The sequence below is a fragment of the Lepidochelys olivacea genome, assembly GCF_965140295.1.
Source record: "Lepidochelys olivacea isolate rLepOli2 genome assembly, chromosome: 7".
Lineage (NCBI taxonomy): Eukaryota > Metazoa > Chordata > Testudines > Cheloniidae > Lepidochelys > Lepidochelys olivacea.
This window is the reverse complement of record NC_140417.1, coordinates 54,034,244-54,055,486: the sequence shown is the minus strand read 5'-3', so window position 1 is coordinate 54,055,486 and position 21,243 is coordinate 54,034,244. Positions and strand designations below refer to the sequence as shown.

Here is a 21,243-nt window from a genome sequence, read left to right as displayed (position 1 = left end):
CCCCAGACATAGAAATAATACATGCAAACAAATGGGATGAACACACTTAGTAGATCGTAAGCTTTGTAATGATACCTTACAAGAGACCTTTGCATGAAGCATATTCCAGTTACATCATATTCACACTTACAAACATATTTCCATAAAACATATGGAATGCAACGTCACACAGGCCTGTTCTGTGGTGAGAAGTCAATAGGGAGAGGAAGGTTGGGCAATGAATGCATTGCAGTGGTAGCAGAGTCAGTGGATCAAGTGGAACTAAGAAGCAAGGGAGGTCTATAAGGAGCAGAGAATGAGAACAGGATTTCAGCTGCTGGCACTAGCAATCTATAAGGTTACATGGCTTTCCAAAGCTGTCTGATAGGCAGAACTGGGTGAAACTTTTCAACTAAAGATATTTTGACAAAAAATGCAGATTCAGTGACACCAAAATGTTTCAAGTATGTGTCATTTTGCCAAATTGTTCACTGTAGAGAAAAAAAATCTGGAAAAAAACCCCAAAACATGGATATTTTCTAAATAAATGTTTTTGACAATTTTTTGATTGAAAATGACTTTTTGTTTTGAAATTTTCCTTTAAAAATGCTGAAAATGGAAAACAATCAACTTTCTGATGCGCTGAAAAATTTGAAAACCATTTTCAATTTAAGCTGAAATTAATATTTTTTCTATTTTTTCAGAATTGCTAGCAAACTGAAAAAATTGTTATTCACCCAGCTCTAATGGTAGGTACATATGGTGTCCTCAGACCATAGGTAACCTCTGCACCATTCTATTCTGTTCTGAAATCCATCTTTTACCAGGTTTGTTTCCTCTCAGTCATCTCATCAGAACAGTTTCTTTTATTTTCAGCAACAGTATAGATGGACTCAGATGTGGAATAGGTTCAAACTTTCGCACCCTTCCTCACAGAGGTGCCAACCCCAGGCAGAAGACAGATAAACCAGTTCAGAGCTCTGGTCCCAGCTTGTTATCTTGTGGTAGGAATTTAAGTCAGTGCAGAAGTGCTTCAAAATATCTCAATTTAAACATATCTGCTGGACTATTTTTAGCCCCTGGAACTCAAGTCTTTCTATATATGGTGCGGAGGAAGGTGGGGGTGGGGAGAATTTCCTCCTCTGCTTGACATGGACCCAGCTGCCTAAGTGGATGCACCAGAATTACATCATCCTGCACTGGAAAAGGAAACCCTTTTATTTTAAAAAGAAAAGGAGTACTTGTGGCACCTCAAATAAATTTGTTAGTCTCTAAGGTGCCACAAGTACTCCTTTTCTTTTTGCGGATACAGACTAACACGGCTGCTACTCTGAAACCTTTTATTTTAAGCCATCGTTCGGATATACAGGCCACACCAGTCAGGGTAAGGGGATGCTTATAAATAAATAACTTATACAGTGGAGAGTGTGTAAAATTCCGTCTGGATGGTAATTTCTGCCTCACCTCTCTGCAGTGAGGGTGAGCCTAGTAAAGGTGCTATCTGACTGCCGCTGGAGTGTAGGCAATGGGGGTCATGATGAATATTGACCATCTGACCAGCACTTTGAACTCTGAATCTTTTGCACCACGGTCTGTGCTTTGCTACTTGACCCCCAGCTTTGGCAGCTGTGACTCTTAGATGACCATATTTATATGGTCACTCATAAGACTGAGAAGTGCTGCTACTCACTGGGGTTCTGAAAGACCAATGTGCGCAGTTTGGGGGTGGAAGGCGTTAACCAGCTATGGTTCCAATCCCTGTCCTGTGGATCTCAGCTGAGGTCTGTTCCCTGCCATGTGGGTCAATGATGAGCAGTGACCTTTGGCCCATGTTGGTCAGTGTGCAGATGGCCACTACTAAGAGATAACCAACCACCTCCATGATTTAATCATGGTGGAGGTGCCCAACCTCACTAGGGCCCAGGCTCCCAGGGGGATTGTTCCTGTTCCCTTTGGCAAGTCATAATCCCTATTTACTATTTGTAAGCAAGCTGTGGGTAAGAAACCATCATTTAATCCTAGCCATCAGTTTTCACTTTGTCTTGGCTCTCCATGTTTTGGAAGGAGGCTATTGGGAAGATGTCAGTGAGATGACTACAGCTATGTGTGGATTTCTATCAGTCAGAGTCTAGGCTTGAGGACGGCATAGAGCGTGAATGTATGTCTGTGGCTGATGATCTTTACCTGGGCAGAGGTTATGTGTCCAGGCTGATTTCCATTAGCTGCTTTGCAGACTTTGCTCATGAGGCTTTGTTGACTCTCTGAGTCCTGGAAGACCTGGCAGGAGTGGAAGGGGTCACTACATTGGCTCTGTTCATTCTTTTCTGAGCAATCTCAGAAGTTGTTCCAGGCAATTGCTTATCTGGCTCTGGGGCTCTGACCTGTGAGATCCTACATGTTTCCTTCTTGGCATTCTTTTTTTTCAACATGTATGTGCAGCTCTTATGAGGTGGTACAAGGTGATTTGGCCTGCCACACTGTCAGTATGTTGATGATATTGTGCTCTGCATCTGACACATATCCCACATGTTTTCCCATCATCACCTACGATAGGGATCTGGATGTGAGTGAGCTGACTTAAGGTGATGCTCTTATGGAGGTGAAAGTACTGTGAGCCTCTTGAGTTGTTGGGGGATGTGTTTGATCACTTTACTGAGGGGATCTGCTCATCCTTCATCTTAGTGGTTCAGACTCTAGGCAGGGGGTTGGACTAGATGACCTCCTGAGGTCCCTTCCAACCCTGATATTCTATGATTCTATGATCTTACTGGATTCACCACTACTCCCAAACTCCCAGGTTTTAATGATAGCCTGAAGTGCCTTTTTTCATCATCACTTGGTTTAGGCATTGCTAGAGTTCTCCATGCCTTTGTCTCCTCCAGGCTGGTGTACTATAATGCACTCTTATTAGGATCACCCTTAAAGATTACTCAGAAACTTCACCCAGTGCAGGATACCGCCACCTACTCCACAGTGACCACTGAGGTAATCTCATCATAGCAGAGCTCTGTGCTTTGCAATAGCTTCCCATTCTCTTCCATGTGCAACTCAAGCTATTGGAGATCGAACCCCTTCAGAACCATTTTTCTTCCTATGCTCCATTGTGCTATTTATGATTGGGCAAGGGGTTCCTGCTGCCTAGTCCTGTGGGTTGAAATCCTGGTGTGGAGGTAGGACCCACTCAGTGGAGGGACTCTGTCTCTGGAACTCAGTTACTCATATGCTGCCTGATGTCAGTGGGAGAACTTTCACTGATTTCACTGCTTGAGGATCAACCCCATGGTCCTTGCAGCACGCAGCTGTGGTGGTTTCCAGGGCATTATTGCCAAGTGAATGTAATTAATTTAGCGAGTCCCTGATTGGGACACGTATCAAAGGGGCGATGTGGTTAGCTGATGGTTGAAGGGTGGAGATGAGTGTGATTAAATTGACTTGTTGCCAGTTACTGGCAACATTCCATGGTCTATTTTTAGGTATGTAATGTGCTCAAGTCTTAAGTTGACAGGAACAATAATTACCTTAAAATAAACACATACATACACCTCTGAGTCCTTCTCCTCGCAGTGAATAGTTTCTTGGCTCCAGGGTCTCCAAGGCCCAGTTGAAAGCAATCCCACTACAAATGGAAAATAGGAATCGCAATCAGTGACTCATGTTGTCTCATCAGGGCTGAAAGGGAAACTTATAGGGAGATAATAAGGAGGCATAGGAACAAAGTCAAAGAGAGGGTCCAAACTGAGGTGCTGTTAAGAAAGGCCATAAACAGGAACCAGCAGAAGGTTTATATAAATCCACTGGAAGTATGAGGATGATGGGGGAGGGGAGGGCTGCTGCTCAACAGGGAAGGGGAGCAGCTAACAGGTGGCAAAGAGAAAGCTGATATGCTGACAGCTACTTCGCTTTAGTCTCTATTAAAACTGATAATAGTAACAGGAGAACAAGAAAGGCCCGGTCCTCCCCTAGTGTAATCGGCATAGCTCCATGGAAGTCGATGGAGTTACGCTGACTTACATCAGCTCAGGATCTGGCCCTTAATGAGCAAGGAATGGGAGCATTCACAAGACAGGATCGGAGCGAGCAGATTACAGATAACTTGTTACACTGAGTATATTGAAAAGAGCAGGGCTTGGTCACATTCACCCTCAAGGTTTAACCTGAGGAACTAGGGGAAGATGTGTCAGACATTATTTCTGAGTGCTCCTGGAGGACAGGAGAGGTCTCCGAGGAAGAGAGCAAACATAGTGCCGATATTTAAGAAAGAGGCACGGAGACACAGAGAACTACAGATCAGTATGTTTAGCTCTAATAAAGTCACTGAGGCAGTCAGTTTGAAATCACCAGCAGAAAATTAGGTGATAAATAATAAACAACATAGATTAATCACAACCAAATAGGTCAGACAGCCATGTGACAAGATAACAGGCTTAGTCACTGAAGGAAATACAGTGCACACAGTACACGCTGACTTCAGGAAGATACTTGATATGGTTCCCCATGACATTCCCATAAGGCAATGAAAGCCATGTATATTAGGTGGAACCACTGTAGAATGCTACACAATTGACTAAGAATAGAATAGAGAGAATAGTTATTAATGGTTCGTGATGTCTCACTGGGAGGAGATTTTGACTGGAGTTCTGCCAGTGTCCATTCTGGGTCCAATAGTGCTACTTCTGCCTTGTCTCCCTTGTGGCCAGCAAACATTAATCTATGTCAATCGCATGCCCTCTCCACCTCCATGTTATCTGACTGCAGAAGAGAGGAGGATTTGAAACAAACAAACAGAACTTAAAGTCAGCACTTCCCCTCTTCTCCCAGAATGTCGTGCCCTATGTGGGTCTGTCTATGGTGGAGCTGGACGTGTAATTTACAACTCACATAGACATACCCATGCTAGCTCTGATCTAGCTAGCGAACTAAAAGTAGCAGGTTAGCCATGTCTACACAGGCAGCATGACAGGAAAGCCACCCTGAGTAAGCACCTAGGGTTTCAGAAGGGATCGTACTTGGGGAGGCTGGCTCCTCATGCTGCCTGCGCAATGGCAGCTATGCTGCTATTTTTAGCACAGTAGCTCGATCAGAGCCAGCGCAGGTATGTCTACCCATGCTGGAAGTTACACCTCCAACTCTAGTGTGGACATTTCAATCTCCTCAGGGCAGGGGCTAGTTTTATTTGTTTCTTTTACAGTCCTGAGCTCATTGTGGTTAACAAATAAGGACAGTCAATAACACTAACACTCATTTTAATGAATGGCTTGGAGGATAGAGTGGAGATTATGGTGCATTTAGCAATATGCAGCTGATATAAAGAAGGGAAGAAGTTGCACAGTTGGTTCTTCAGAGGATGGGCTATTTAAATGTAGTAGGAGCTTGATAGATGGGAGAAATGGGCTGAAGTCAATCAAATGACAAAGACAAATGCAAAGAGATTCAGGACTAATCAAATGCACAGATACAGACAGTGAGTATAGCTGGCTATAGTACCACAGAGTAGGTACTGAGGGTTACAGTGAATGACACCCAGAATATGAGAGAGACAAGGTGGGTGAGGTAATATCTTTTACTGGACCAATTTCTGTTGGTGAAAGAGACAAGCTTTTGAGCTACACGGAGCTCTTCTTCAGACCTTCAGCTTTGTGTCTTGAAAGCTTGTCTCTTTCACCAACAGAAGTTGGTCCAATGAGAGCTATTCATAGAATCATATAAGATTAGGGTTAGAAGAGGCCTCAGGAGGTCATCTAGTCCAGGGGTGGCCAACCTGAGCCTGAGAAGGAGCCAAAATTTACCAATGTACATTGCAAAAGAGCCACAGTACTATGTCAGCAGCCCTCGATCAGCTCCGCCCACCCCCACTCCCAGCGCCTCCCGCCCACCCACCGGCAATCCTGCCAATCAGTGCCTCCTCCTCCCTCCCCGCACCTTCCAATCAGCTGTTTCATGGGGTGCAGGAGGTTCTGGGGTAGGGTGGGGTGGGAGCAAGGGCATTGCAGGCTCAGGGGAGGGGGCAGGAAGGGGTGGAGTGGGGGTGGGCGGAGCCAGGGGTTGAGCAGTGAGCACTCCCTGGCACATTGGAAAGTTGGTGCCTGTAGCTCCAGCCTTGGAGTCGGTGCCCATACAAGGAACCACATATTAACTTCTGAAGAGCCGCATGTGGCTCCGGAGCCACAGGTTGGCCACCCCTGATCTAGTCCAACCCCCTGCTCAAAGCAGGACCAACCCCAACTAAATCATCCCAGCCACGGCTTTGTCAAGCTGGGCCCTAAAAACCTATAAGGATGGAGGTTCCACCACCTCCCTAGGTAACCCATTCCAGTGCTTCACCACCCTCCTAGTGAAATAGTGTTTCCTAATATCCAACCTAGACCTCCCCCACTGCAACTTAAGACCATTGCTTCCTGTTCTGTCATCTGCCACCACTGAGAACAGCCAAGGTCCATCCTCTTTGGAACCCCCCTTCAGGTAGTTGTAGGCTGCTATCAAATCCCCCCTCACTCTTCTCTTCTGCAGACTAAATAAACCCAGTTCCCTCAGCCTCTCCTCGTAAGTCATGTGCCCCAGCCCCCTAATCATTTTCGTTGCCCTCTGCTAGACTCTCTCCAATTTGTCCACATCCTTTCTGTAGTGCGGGGCCCAAAACTTGACACAATACTCCAGATGTGGCCTCACCAGTGCCGAATAGAGGGGAATAATCACTTCCCTCGATCTGCTGGTAATGTTCCTACTAATGCAGCCCAATATGCCATTAGCCTTTTTGGCAACAAGGGCACACTATTGATTCATATCCAGCTTCTCATCCACTGTAATCTCCAGGTCCTTTTCTGCAGAACTGCTGGTTAGTCACTCGGTCCCTAGTCTCTAGCAGTGCATGGGATTCTTCCTTCCTAAGTGCAGGACTCTGCACTTGTCCTTGTTGAACCTCATCAGATTTCTTTTGGCCCAATCCTCCAATTCGTCTAGGTCACTCTGGACCCTATCCCTACCCTCCAGCGTATCTACCTCTTCCCCCAGCTTAGTGTCATATATGAACTTGCTGAGGGTGCAATCCATCCCATCGTCCAGATCATTAATGAAGATGTTGAACAAAACCGGCCCCAGGACCGACCCCTGGGGCACTCTGCTTGATACCGGCTCCCAACTAGACATCGAGCCATTGATCACTGCCCTCACCCACATTATCTCTCTAATATCCTGGGGCCAGCATGGCTCTAACAACACCACAAACAATGAGAATATAAGTCAGTGATGGAGTACTATCACAAAAAATGCAAAAGCCAGACTCACTGGTATGCCCTGGCTGCTTTGTGCTGCTCCAGTGAGCCAAAGCAGTTATGAACCTTGCAAGAAGAAAGTTTCCCCAGTTGTAGCCTTGTCCCAGAAGGCTACGTAGGGGACACTTAGCATGAGGTGTTGGGGAGGCAACACTGACTACACATGCAGTTTTCCCGAGTCCATCTGCCTGGGGAACATTTTGCCATCCAACCCATCCAGATGAGCACTTACTGATGGAAGGGAACTTGCCTGAGGGAACAGCCTCTCCCTCAGATTGTTCAAGGCTCCAGGAGGAAACAGTAAGGCTCACATGACTTTGCAAAAAGTGGAGATGCCTCCGCTCCCTCTCTCCTTGGAAGAACTCTCAACTATCGGCGCAGTAGAAGGTCAGCCATGTCTTAAGTCTTCATAGCCAAGAGTTTCCACAGTAAGTAATAACTTGGGCTATACTTGAAAGAAGCCTGATTTGCTGAAAGGGCTGAGCACCTTGTCCCTGAAAATCAAGGCCCTTTAAGGTGGTGTCTCAAGTTGGGCTCCCAGAATCACTAGTCACTTTTGAAAATCTTGGCCCCTGACAATATTAAGGACCTGATTCAGCAAAATACTTAAGTATAGACTGAATTTTAAATATATCCTTAAGGATGACTTCAGTAGGAGTAAGTACTTTCCTGAATAGGGATGGACCTAAGCACAAGCATAAAGTTAAGCATGTGTTTAAATTCTTTGCTGAATGTGAGCTTACATCAGTAAACCACCTTTCAGAGGTGATGGTTGTATTCCAATGCCTAGGATTGAGGAAAGAGCTTTTTTGTCCCAAGAGTTATGCCATTAATTAAAAGAAAATAATATATTCATTATTTATAAACTTATTGTTTGCAACTCCAACACTAGTTGTGGGTTGATAAGCTGGCTTTGAATAGGGAAATGCCTTGGAGTCCAGTGGAACCTATTCAAGATCTTATTTTGAAAGGACCTCAAATCTAAAGAACATGAAGTTTCCATAATCTCTAATGACTGACCGAGTGAGTTATCTGCAACATCAGCTATGGAAAAATGACCTTCTGGAACAGAAATAGCTGGAAAAATAGAATTCCAGGTGACACCACATGAAAGAGCAGCATTCCACAATTATTTAATCACATAGGCATAGATTCTCATTTCTGATCTTAGCAGTTACATGCCTTCTTTTATGGAGATTGCTTCATAGAGCTTTTTAGGACTTGGGTCTTTATTAATAAAAGCTCCCACTAAGTCTAATTGGTCTGTAGCAAACAAATGAGTCCGCAGTATTAGATATGTGAGTGTCTCAGCTATTTTGTGTGTCCACGTGTTTTTGTTCTTGTCTTAAGTCCCGATCCTGCAATAATTTCTGCATATGCTTAACTTTACTACAGTAAGTAGTTCCACTCATTTCATGTTAGTAAAGATAAGCCTGTGCATGAGATTTTCTAGGATCAGTGCCTAATTGCATAAGTTACCCCTTATGGATTATTTCTACAGAATGTAATAGGGACAAATCAGCATTCTATAGAAATTAACTAAAAGGTTTCTATAGAAATTACCCTCAAAACCTATCGAATTTAATGGAATTATATCCTTCCTGTAGAATTTTTAAACAGCTTGTTTAAATGTGATAGAGTGATATCCCTGCTATAGACAGCCATAGGTTGGTTTAAAATAATTTTACCATGTTCTACTAGGTTTCAAAGTAGCAGCCGTGTTAGTCTGTATTCACAAAAAGAAAAGGAGTACTTGTGGCACCTTAGAGACTAACAAATTTATTTGAGCATAAGCTTTCGTGAGCTACAGCTTGTAGCTCTCGAAAGCTTATGCTCAAATAAATTTGTTACTCTCTAAGGTGCCACAAGTCCTCCTTTTCTTTTTTCATGTTCTACTAGATTCTATAGGACTTTTCCCTCAGGTATTTTATTCTTGAATGTATAAATATTCATAATGAAAGACGACTAAACTCTTTTGTTTTATCACACTCTGAGAGCCCATGTGTGCAAGAGCAGATCTGTTCTTCTGGGATATTACCTGCCGAGCTCCCATTCACTGTAGTAAGGCAGTGACTATTGGATTTCAGGGGCAATGTCAGACTTTCACTGGCCAGCCTCTACTCTAAATATGCTAACCCTGGAGAGGAGTTGCCTGATTCATGGGGCTCTGTGTTTCTAAATCTCTGGCTACTATGAAGGGAGGATCACCTGACAAGGCCACTTTTAAAAAGTTGTGGGGTTTAATTGAGAGTGACTTTATTGCTCACAGACAAGAGGAGCTGTTGGTACAAACCCAGCTAGACACCGTGTAGAGAGATGCTGTGTAAGCCTCCACCACATAGGTTTGAAAACAAACTCCAGCTCTGCCTTGGAAATCACTCCCTGCCCACCACCACTACTCATCCCCAGGTCCTCACATCATTCAAACACAATTCTGTCTTGCTTCCTCACTCCTCTCACTGGTGCTAGGCATCCACAGAGCTGTCAATGCACCCCAGTCTTTGCATCCAGTGCCCACCTTCTAATACCATTCCTCAGCCCTTCATATGGATGTGCCAACAAACCTTAGCTCTGTAGGTAACATCCTCTGCAGTCCAGTTGTGGATCTCCCATACTCAACTCAACCATGAATGTACCGGCACTCAGTAACCCTAACACACCTCTGTCAATGCAGCCCTGAGTCCCTGTCCTGGATTGGGTCTCCTAGAACATAGAATAAAAGTGACACACACAGGAAGAGAGAATCTCTCCTCCACATATCTCTTCCTCCTTGTCTTGATCTGAGAACTGCGTGGTCCCTAAGTGTTTGTGCTGAATGGACCCCCTCCTTTTGTGTGCATTTCTCCTGCTCCCCACAGTGGGACAGGAGACATCAGCAACCCAAGGGTATGGAAAGAAACAAGTACTTTTGCTCTAAATGCTTTACAATGAGGGGCTGGAAAAACTGTTTATTGTCTGACGCTTGCACTGCACAAAGATTGCTGGTAGCCAGCATATTTTCTTATTTTTAAACCCAGGCTACAGCGGGAGGAGACAGGAGGGGGAAAGTGTTTAAGTGACAGGTGACAATGTCCATCACACTGCCCAGTGATGAAGCACAGAGGATAAAAATAGAGAACATGACCTCACGGCTCTTGGTAGAGATGCCTAAGAGACAAAAGAGAGGCTTTAAAAGGCTTGTAGAGCTGATAGCAAAGGGCTTGGCGCTTGAGAGTTTTGGTTCTGCTCCAGCTGAGAGCCACTCTGCTTCTCTCTCTATGGAGAGCTGTGAGTTAAATGGACTTTGTGACATGCCCAAGTCTCCAGGCCTGGACGCTGCTTTCAAGAGCTTGGATCAGCCCTATGCAGGTACAGACTTCCTTCCTTCCTCTGCTCTCCTAGCCAAACTTTAACGCGTCACCAGAGGAGCATTTCCCTCTCCCATTTGTCTCAAATTGCTGTTGGCCTTTGTGACTTGAATACTTTGAACATTGGGGGAGGGGGGGAGGGAATTAAAGTGCAAGGAATAAAGTGCTTTCTATTGGTGAGCTATGGAGTAGGAACTGGGGGATGGGCAGGAAGCCAGAGTGTCAGGAAGAGACTTAGCAATTGTCTGTAAAGGGCCAGGGAACCTCAAAGCACAGGGAGTCTAGTTCTAATGAACACTGAGGAGGCTGGAATTTTGGAACAATGCGAGATGCTGGGGGCAAACTTGTGACTGGTAGGGAGCTGCATCTGGGTATTGTTACTGAGGCCAGGGCCCAGTGCTGGTGGAATCGCACTCTGGCTGCCTTTAAGCCTCCTCTAGTAGGGGTCTGCAAGTCTCAAACACCAGAGCTAAGATCCTTCCTGATGCTCTGCTGCCACCTGTGCCTACACAGACCTTAGCATGTGAAGGCACTGCTCCTTAGCCACGGCTTGCCAATGCCAGAAGTCTCCCCCTCACAGCCCCCAGGGCAAATGTTTCTGGACAATGAGGCTGGATTCATCTCTGGGGCACTGCTTTTCACCCCAACAAGTTTGGAACCAGAACTTGAGCCAGGCAGGGTTCCTTTGACAGGGTGCGTGAGTGAGACTAGCCAGTGGGGGTTTGCTCTGTGAGGGAAATCTCACTGCTCTCCCCTAATGTGCACTTGAGATGGACTCATTTCCTGAGACAAAACTGAGTTATGACTGTAGCCCTGTGGCCCCGCTCCCCCACAGCTGAATCCAGAAGGGCAACGCCAGGGGAGCACCAAGTTGCAGTGAAAGGATGTGAACTACGTGTCTTGGTTCAATGATGCCGAACTGACCCACTCTGTAAGAGTGTGGGGAGGGGTTCCTAGCTCAGCACATGCCAGTGCAAAAGGGCCACCCGTTCTTTTCCCATTAGCACACTGGCATTTTTGTTCATTATTTCCAGCCCTCTAGGTGCAAGGAGAGAGGGCTGGTTCTTGTGTACGGAGTGAGAAGTAGCTGACCTTTTCCTTGTTGGATCTCTGTCCGGAGCTGCCTTGCTTTAGCTAACCTGGAGCCATGATGTTTGTTATGAAATGGCTCCAGGGAAAGCCTGGTGAAGGGTCTTTCATTGGATTTATTGAAAGCTTCCTAGCATCACAACCCCTCTGACATTCCAGAGCCTGTTTTAAAAGCCTGGGGTGGGAGTGGATGATATTCCTGAATGGGGTGACCTGGAGCCGCAGGGACCAAATGACACATGCTACAGCTTTGTGACCTTTGCAGATGGGCTGTCTGAGGGCGGGAAGTGGGAGAGGGAAACTACGGCCCCAGGGGAGATTCAGAGGGCCCAAGAGGATTCATTGGTATCATGGTTAGGTAAGCTCTGTGGCTGCTGCTGCCCACCCCATTGTGGGCTAACTTGGCCACAACTGTTCTTCCCTGTTGCAACAATGCCCTGCGGTAAAGTGGCCCAAGGTGAGATCTGTGAGGCTGCACAGCTCAGGTCCTGGGGAGAACTAGCAGCATTCCTCAGCAGTACATTGGTGCTTTCTCCTATTCCCACCCCCCAACCCCCCACTAGATCAAGTGGGGTTTGCCTTAGCAGGGCTGCATGTTGTGTCTCTGCCACAGGAATGCTGGGGCTCGAAGGACAGGGGAAAGCGCTATGCCGTTTATTGACGAGCGAGTGGAAGCTTACTGAGAGCATCTTTGTCATGTCTCCTGTGCTGCTTGAAGTGCAGAGGCTGCTGTTAAAGGGATGCAGGGCAGACAAGAAGCAGGGAAAGGTCTTTTCCCCCAGTGGAAAGGGTCAGGAACAAGAAAAAGGAATGAGAAATCACTTGGGAATTATTTTTTCTTTCAGGTTTCTGTTGGTTTCAGAGTACGAGTCTCTAGTCGTGCCTGTGAACTCTCTTCTCACAGCTGCCCTTGGGTTCACCCTTGACTCTTTCAAACCGCCCCCCTCACCTTGCACACTGGGCAGAGAACACACTGTCCCATCCCATGGGGTTTGCGGTCAGCAGGCTGGCAGAGGCGGTGGAAAATGATTAGCCTGTGTTTTTCAGCCAAGGCCGTGACAGGTGTTGGCTTTTCCAGCAGCGAAGGCCATGGGAGAGCCTGTGCAAAAGGATTCTTTCTGGCCTGGCTGACCAGTTCTGAAGGGCAGGCAGCTGGGATTCCTGCTCATGTGCACAGTGACTCTGTCCTGGCTGGGCACAGGCAAGAGGTTATGCGAGAGTGTGAAACATTGCTCTCACGGCTGCAGGTTTTGTGCTGTCCTTATCACACCTTTCAGGGGGCAGTGAATGTGCCCACAGCACTCAGCACTGACACTATCCAGCCCAGTTCACAAGCATCCCACGAGGGGCTAGGGAGGTGGGAGCAAGATGCTTTCCTGCCCTTGCACAGCTGGGCGGGGCCTGCGCACCCTAGTGGTTGCTGCATTCTGGGGAGCACTGGGACTGCTTATTCCCGCTTCCCCCAGGAAGCAGGGCTCTGAAAAGGGAGGGACATGTCTCTGACCAGCCCTCCCAGCAGGGCTTCCCAGGGGTGATCACAGGCTGTTCCACCCCAGTGCAAATTGCAAAGTGGGGGATTTAGACTCAGTGTGAAATGTCCTGATGAGTACCAGGAACAATTTTTTGCAGACACATATCCACAACACAACCCCCCAGGAAATTCAGTCAGACCCTTGGCCATCTCTGCTGAGAGAAAGCTCTGGGTCTGAGCAGGTAACAGGGACTGAGCCATCTCTGACCCCTGCCACAGGCTGGCTGTCCGAAAGGTGAGGGTCCCTGGCAGTAGGTGGGGAAGCCCGTCCCACAATGTGTGCATGGAAAAAGAGAGGGCTGCCATTTTCATTATGTTCAAGTCATTTTTTCCTAACTTTCTCATCAGGGTGAGGTGGGAGTGACTCTCATTGTCTGGACACCAGAAACACTCAGTCCAGTTGTTGCCAAAGCTTTGTAAGCCCAGTCCTCTACGGAGCCCTGAACTTGCCTCCTTTTGTCCTTTGCAGAGCTGCACCGCAGTGAGAGCACACAGGAGAAGAATGTAAAAGAAGCCAAAACCAAATGCAGGACGATTGCGTCCCTGCTGACAGATGCGCCAAACCCCCACTCCAAGGGCGTGCTGATGTTCAAGAAGCGCAGGCAGAGGGCTAAGAAGTACACCCTGGTCAGCTTTGGGAGCGTTGACGAGGACCGCTGTTACGAGGAGGAGGATGGTGTCTTCCCAACCAGCGAGTCAGAGTTTGATGAGGAAGGCTTCTCAGATGCCCGAAGCTTAACCAACCACTCAGACTGGGACAACACTTACCTGGACATTGAAAAGCCCAAGCTGGAATCTGAGCAGCAGCTGGGGCAGACGCAGCAGGGTCTGAGTGAAGCCTCTGGCAGAGGAGCACGGTTATTTGAGCAGCAGAGGGAGAGGGCTAGTCAGTATACGGTGGAGAAAACTCCAGCTGAGAAGCCAGAGAGCCATCAGCCACCACCAGGTGTCGTGCCAAAGCAGAGCATGGTGAACGGGGAAGTGCCTACTCCACAGAAGGCCAACACGGCCCCACTGAGTATCCATGTGGAAGCAGTGCAGTTATCCAGCAAGCTGCCGTCATCTACCTCTGCTCAGGTCCAGTCTCCACCGGGCAGCATTGGAGGAGGTGCCCAGTCGTCTCCAGGCACAGAGGGCCTCTTCAACAGATCGGCACGGCCCTTCACTCTTGGCTTTTCGGGGCAGCGTCCTGTGACTTCCTCCGTCATCTTCAGGCCTTTGGCTCCCAAGAAAAGTGGTGGCAGTCTGGGGGAGCAGAGCACCACTGCTCCACCTTTCTCACCAGTAACTCCTGTGCCACCTCCCACCGCACCAGCGATGGCTCACAACGGTCCAGCAAGCTCCTCAACGTCTTTGTATATTCCAGCACCAGGCAGACCAACACCACCAGGGGTACCACAGCCAGCCGCAGGCGGAAGTGCTCCTGAGACTAAGACACCCACAAACCCAGCCATGACCTCCTCGGCTTCCATTGTTCTAACCACTCCCTCTAAGCCAGCGGGGGCTGCAGCAACACCTCAGCCACGAGGGACAGCTTCTTCCTCCTTGTATATCAGCCCAGCACCACAGCAACCCAGCGTGGTGAGCGGCTCTCTGCTACCAAGCCAGCCGTATCCTATTGTCTCCCCAGCTACTCCACAACCTGCTTCTGAGCCCTTAACATCCAGGGAGCAGCGGATTGCAGTGCCAGCCCCCCGAACTGGCATCTTGCAGGAAGCTCGCCGGCGGGGCAGCAAAAAGCCCATGTTCAATACCATAGAAGAGAAGAAGAAGAATTCACCCAACCCCGAGCTTCTGTCTCTGGTGCAGAACCTGGATGAGAAACCCAAAGGCGACCACCCAGGGGCGGGCTTTGAGTCTGGGCCTGAGGAGGACTTCCTCAGCCTAGGAGCTGAGGCCTGCAACTTCATGCAGTCCTCAGGCCGCAAGTTCAAGGCCCCTCCTCCAGTGGCTCCTAAGCCTCAGCAGCAAGGTGCCTCTGTTGGACTAGTAAACGGTGCCCATGACATGCCACAGCTGAAGGGCAAAGGGGCAGAGCTTTTTGCCAAGCGACAGAGCCGCATGGACAAGTTTGTGGTGGAGGCAGCACCGAGGCCAGGCTCCAAGCCCAGGGCACCCTCACCCACGCCTTCTCTACCATCATCCTGGAAGTATTCTTCCAACATCCGTGCCCCACCCCCAATAGCTTACAACCCCTTGCATTCCCCCTTCTACCCCCTGGCAGCAAGCAAGTCTCAGGCTAGCAAAGCAGAGAGCAAAGTGAAAAAGGCACCCAGCCAGAAATCGGGGATCAAGGCCATTGATTTCATGCGCCACCAACCCTACCAGCTAAAGTCAGCCATGTTCTGTTTTGGGGAGCCCTCGAGCGCTAACACACAAAACCCTCTGCCCCAGCCAGCCCAGCAATCCAGCTTGTCTTTCACCCCAGCCAAGCAGGCGCCTGTGAAAACAGCCAGGACCTATGAGATTCGGCGGTTTTCCACACCTGCTCCCATGCCCACTTTGAGCAGCCTGGCACCCACAGTCCTCACTCCCCGCTCTGCCACCACGCTGGACGAGCCAGTGTGGAGGACGGACATGACCTCCTCCGCACCGTCCACCCCTGCCCCTTTCCAGGCCAGTCCCAGCCAGACCCCAAAGCTGTATGAAAGCTCCCCAGAGCTCAGGCAGATGGGCCAAGGGACTCCCCCACGCCCAGCCTCCTCCTCCGGGTTCCAGGTAGCTAGACCCAGGTTCTCAGCAGCCAAAACTGGGATGCAGGCGCATGTGTGGAGGCCAGGCTCTGGGCACCAGTGAACCAGGACCTGTCCCCCTCCCCCCCACCCCCCCCGCATCCCTTCCCCCACGGGCGCGACAGGGTGTCCAACCGAGATAGTTTCCTTGGGCTTTCTTTAAAGTGAGCTCAATAAATTGGGGTGTGTGAAGCAAAAGGCAGAAAGGGGGAGGGGGTTGGGGGGGAACTCCCTTCCTGGCCCCCCATCCCCCTTTGTTTTCAGCCTGGCAGCATCACTATGAGCTTTCCCAGCTGTGGCTAGAACCAGAGGACTCAGGAGGAAAGAAGAGACAGGGCAATAGTCTCCAGCCTGCTTCTGCCCACAGCTGCACGGCAATGAAACCCAGTTTCTGGGGCCAGGGGAATGGGAGGGGCAGACTGTCATGCTAAGGGGTGGGTAGCACTCCAGTGGGCTTTAGAAACAAGACCCTGTTAACCCTTTCAGTGCCCCAGTAAGGCAGGAGCCATCCCATTGCTGCAGATAACAAGGCACTGCGCACAGAAGGGTCCCACCCAGGCTCACATGGGAAGTTTGTGGCAGAGACATGACTGAAACCCAGGGTTGCCCCCTACCCCAGTGAATTGAGAAATGAGACAACGTTCCCCAGGCCTGCCTCTGCAGGGGAGCAGCAGGTGCTTCAGGGGACACTGGGACGGGAAGGGGATGTGGGCATCTGCTCAAACTCACAGCCTTCTGCTCGCCCTGCTCAGGACAGCCATGGAGTGCACATGCTCTTCCAGCAGCCAGGGCTGTGTTTGAGAAGCCAGCAGGGTCCCCTGCTGCGATTTTCAGCTTCCTGGAGCCCTTCACGCAGGTAGATGATCCCAGCTGGCTCCAAGCAGCAGGGGGCAGTTTGAGGGGCTGAAAGGTCGATGTGGGCCTGTGGTAAGTCTGGAGGAATGTGAGAGGGAAGGAGAGGTTTCCTGGGAAGCCAGAAGAGCAAAGCAAGGCCCAGCTACTGACTGTTTAGTTCAGACGCTGTATGTGGGAGAGATGGTTCTGAGGGAAAGTGCAGAGCTGGCTTGTAGTGGTGCTGGGGCTGACTTTAGATTCACACACCAGCTTTTTGGGTCAGTCTCCACTCTGGCAGGAGTTGTGGCTGCTGGAGTGGAGGCGATGAGCAATGTGAAGTTCCCCTGAGGACTCTTTGCTCAGCTGGGAAGGTCGGCCCCTCATGTGGGCTGACCCAGCCCAGCTGGAGGCAATGGGGAGAAGAGGAGTAGTGCATGAGGAGACCCATGTTAGAGCTTCTCCAGAGGGTTTGATAGTTACAGAATAGCCTAAAATCCCCTGGGAAGCATCAGTCACTCACCTGCACAGCTCTCCCCTGCTGGCACTGGGGACACGTGGTTAGTCATCCCTTTCATGGCTTGGTTTAGGGTAGGATAGCCTCAGCCACCTGAGCAGTGCGTGGACTCTTCCCTACACCAAGAGCATGTGACAAGTAGGGTAACCAGATGGCAAATGTGAAAAATCGGGACGGGGATGGGGGATAATCGGTACCTATATAAGAAAAAGTCCCAAATATCGGGACTGTCCCTATAAAATCGGGACATCTGGTCACCCTAGTGACAAGGAAGCACTCCACTCCCCCAGGCAGCCATGCAGGGTATCAGCAAGGGCCATGGGTGGGGGGTGCGTGCTGAGCTCTGGGTTGCACATTTCCCGCAGTCTGCCTTCCTGCTCTTCAACCTTGCCCCCTCCCTCTTGTTTCAGCTGCTTTCCTAGCCTGATCCTGCAGACAGGAGAAAGCACCGCCCACTGCATACTGCTGAAGCTAAGGGGGTGGGAGTGGGGTCACCACCATTGAATTCACAAACCCACCCCCCTCTACACGCCCCCAGTGACCTCCAAGGACTAGGGCCATGACTGCACTACAGTGGCCTGGCTACAGCGCTGTAGCTGTGCTGCAGACTACTGCAGCAGAAGAGGGTTTTCTATTGCTGTAGGAACCTCCCCAGGCATCAGTAGCTAGGTTGACAGAAGCATTCTTCCATCTTTACCAGAAGTTAGGCCGGCATAGCTATGGTGCTCAGGGGGTCTGGATTTTTCACACTGCTGAGTGGCTCAGCTATGTTAACATATGTGTTAAGTTTCAGAGTAGCAGCCGTGTTAGTCTGTATTCGCAAAAAGAAAAGGAGTACTTGTGGCACCTTAGAGACTAACCAATTTATTTGAGCACGAGCTTTTGTGAGCTACGGCTCACTTCATCGGATGCTGTAGCTCACGAAAGCTTATGTTCAAATAAATTGGTTAGTCTCTAAGGTGCCACAAGTCCTCCTTTTCTTTTTATATGTGTTAAGTGTAGACCAGGCCTAAGCTATGAACGCCTAGCCCAGGCTGTGAGCTGTCTCCAAGTCAGCAGACATGCTCCTTCCTTTGAATTCTGATCCGAGATTAAGGGAGACTGATCTAAAGTTTGGGATCAGCAAAACGGGGTTCGGTTCAGGCAGAGAAGTGAGCTCAGAGGAGAGCACAGAACAGCCCTGTTTCCACCAGCCAACCGAACTGGGTCTGAAAACAGTTTGGCAGGAACAGCACTTAAACCAAAACCAAACCCAAACTCGCTTTCTACACATGGTATCAAGCCCAGTGTGGCCAGGCACGATGATGTAGACCCCTTTGCAATGAGAGACTAGAGCTCCTGAATGTCCCATTGGTACGTGGTTCTAGAGCTTTCTGGTACCTCATCCCAATGGTCTGCTGGGACAGAGAGAGTGGGGGAACCTAACACAATGAGAGGCAGCTCCATCATTGGGATAGATGGAACAAAATCAAAATAAAATAGATGTATCCTCATGCCAGCTCCATTCACATTCACCCCTATCCAGCTGGGCCACTGTGTCCCGGGCCCAGAGCTTATAGTGCACCTTCCACTGGGGGCTCTGAGGCAGTGGCAACCAGACTTCACTCACCAGCCCAGCAGCCACCAGCAGGGCCGAGGGGAACTTCCCAAAGGACCCTTCGTTAATGAGCCCTGGTGCAGCTCAGGTGATTTGCACCAGGGTCAGAGCCTCCAGTATTAGCCTAGGCTGGGTGTGAGCAGCCATGCTGTGAGGCCTTACCTGAGTTAGTGTCCTCAGTGGTACTGCACTCTCCCATGTGTGTTGTTAGGACTTCAAGGGCCAGAGCTCATGGCTTTCTGCGTGGCAGTAACCTGAGCTGCTGGGTGATTCTTTCCCAGAACATTTAGGGAGAACTTTTTTCTCCTTCTGGGCACACAGGAGGAACTGGGGGAAGGTGCTGGAGGACTATTAATAATCAAATGGTTCAGTCCACACTGCAAAGTAAAAGCCTGACCTGGGCTTTAGTTTATAGAGTCACAATGAGTTAATTAGCCCTGGTGGGAAGCACCATTAAACTCAGATAACAGCCAGCGTTTTGTATGTGGACAGGAATGAGGTTGGGGCAACAGCTGTGAAAAGCTAGAGTTAACTCCCTCATGAAGACAGACCCTTAGAAAAGCAAGGGGTTGCTCTAATACCACTGGCTGTCAGAGAATTACCCAGAGGAGAGTGGGCATGATCTCAGGGAGTGACTGTGTTGGGAGCTTCAGTTTGGCACTCAAGGGTCTCAGGAAGAGGGAGTATCTGAAACTGGGATTAATGGTGACTTGATCTGACCTAGCTGGAGACCTAATATGGAGCAATGTACTAATGTGAGAGTAAGAGATGAGAACAGGGAGGGTGGGGGTTGTGCATTGGATTAGGACTTTCACCCCTAGCAACCTGGAGTCAAATCTGTATTCAGAACCAAGTTAGAGGAGTCTCAGATGGCTCTCAGCCTAGCGTTTTGCTGACATCAGTGAATGTCACACCATGACCCCACCATTGTCCACCTGTATTAAGGCAAGGATCAGGAGTGGAGCAACAAGGGAATCTGCAGCCAAGACTGAGGGCTGTAATAGACAGGAAGTGTGAATCAGGACTGAGGTATATGCATCAGCTGAGCTGTACCTGGGGCCAGGAAGAAGTCTACACAGTGCCCGCCTGCACCATTGCTCTACTGCCAGCATCTATGCAGGAGAGACCTAGGTGTGTCGCAGGACAGAATACAACAGGTGCATTTTTAGCATGAGGTGGGATTCAGTGCAACTGAAGTGAGTCTCCTCCCGGGACTGCAGCTGGGAACTTACTGATGTTATTTCACTACCTCACACCAGAGCAGGGAAAAAAAACTCCCTCAACTAGAACAGGAAGTGGGGTGGAGTGGTTCATGGCTCCATCCCATAACTAATCTGGGGAAGCCAGTTACCCCTCTCATGACCACTTGCCAAAAGCAGGGAAGCTTGCTGTCACGTGGGGGGGCTCTCTGAAGGGCCAGGCACCAGCCTTCCTGTGACAAGCTCTGCTAAGGAGAATAAGCCAACCCAGATCTGCCTGGGGATGGTTATGAGATGAGTAGCTGTGTGGTAGTTAATTACTACCCAGACACCGAGGCCTGCAAGGGTTAGGAGTGCCCCCTTCATAAATTAATAACACCTAGCTAATCATCTCATTAACCAGCCCTAGGTGGATCTGGGTTGGCTTATTCTCCTCAGTGGAGTTTGTTGTAGGAGGCTGGTGCCTGACCCCTCAGAGGGCCAGTCCCTGTGACTTCTGCCTGGAGCCTAGCTTCATTGTAAAATTCACCAGTTGTTAGAGACGCTGGGTATTTAGGCAGAAAGTTTGTGTAAAGTTCCAGGTTGCCACCATGCTAAAGAGACAGGCCCAACCCTCACTGAGCATTTGGATACGAAGTGGGGGGTCCATTTTATAGATGCCCATGGTTTCCCCTTCTCTCTCTAGCATGTTTGTAGATTACAAAATTATAGGGATTGCAAGATGGGAAAGCTATTTAGGTCTTCCTGTATTCGGGATAGGAGAGCCCACTGTAGCATCCACCAGCAGAGATAGTACTAGCCCATTGGGGGCCCTAAGCAAGAATATTTGTGCCCCCCAACACATAATAAAAAGGGAATAGGGAGCCCCCTTGAGCTGCTTTGGGCCCTAAGCAATTGCTTAGTCTGTTTATGCCTAGCGCTGGTGGCTCTGACCAGAAGCTGTGAGCTAATGGGCTGGCTGAGGTGGAGATGTCGCATATGAGTCTGGTAAGAAGAAGCAACTGCCTTTGGCCATCGCAGCTGCTCCCCATTCCCCTCCCCTGAGTCTTGATGATAGGAGAGCAGGAACAAGACTAGGGAACAGCTGTGTGTGCCAGTGGGAAAGTGAGGACAGGCCGAGGACAGGCTTCCAAACAAGGATGCAGGGGTTCCC

The 21,243-nt window shown here is 49.2% G+C and overlaps 1 protein-coding gene across 1 annotated transcript in view; it reads left to right on the top strand.

Moving 5' to 3' along the window:
- The window catches only part of SYNPO2L (synaptopodin 2 like), a gene marked incomplete at both ends in the record, with an annotated part of 62,099 nt that extends 46,089 nt beyond the window's left edge, over positions 1–16,010 (top strand). The window contains one exon of the mRNA XM_084635221.1: positions 13,684–16,010. Within this exon, the coding sequence (XP_084491347.1) occupies positions 13,684–16,010 (2,327 nt within the window). The remainder of the gene's footprint in view (positions 1–13,683) is intronic.
- Positions 16,011–21,243: the final 5,233 nt, after the last annotated feature.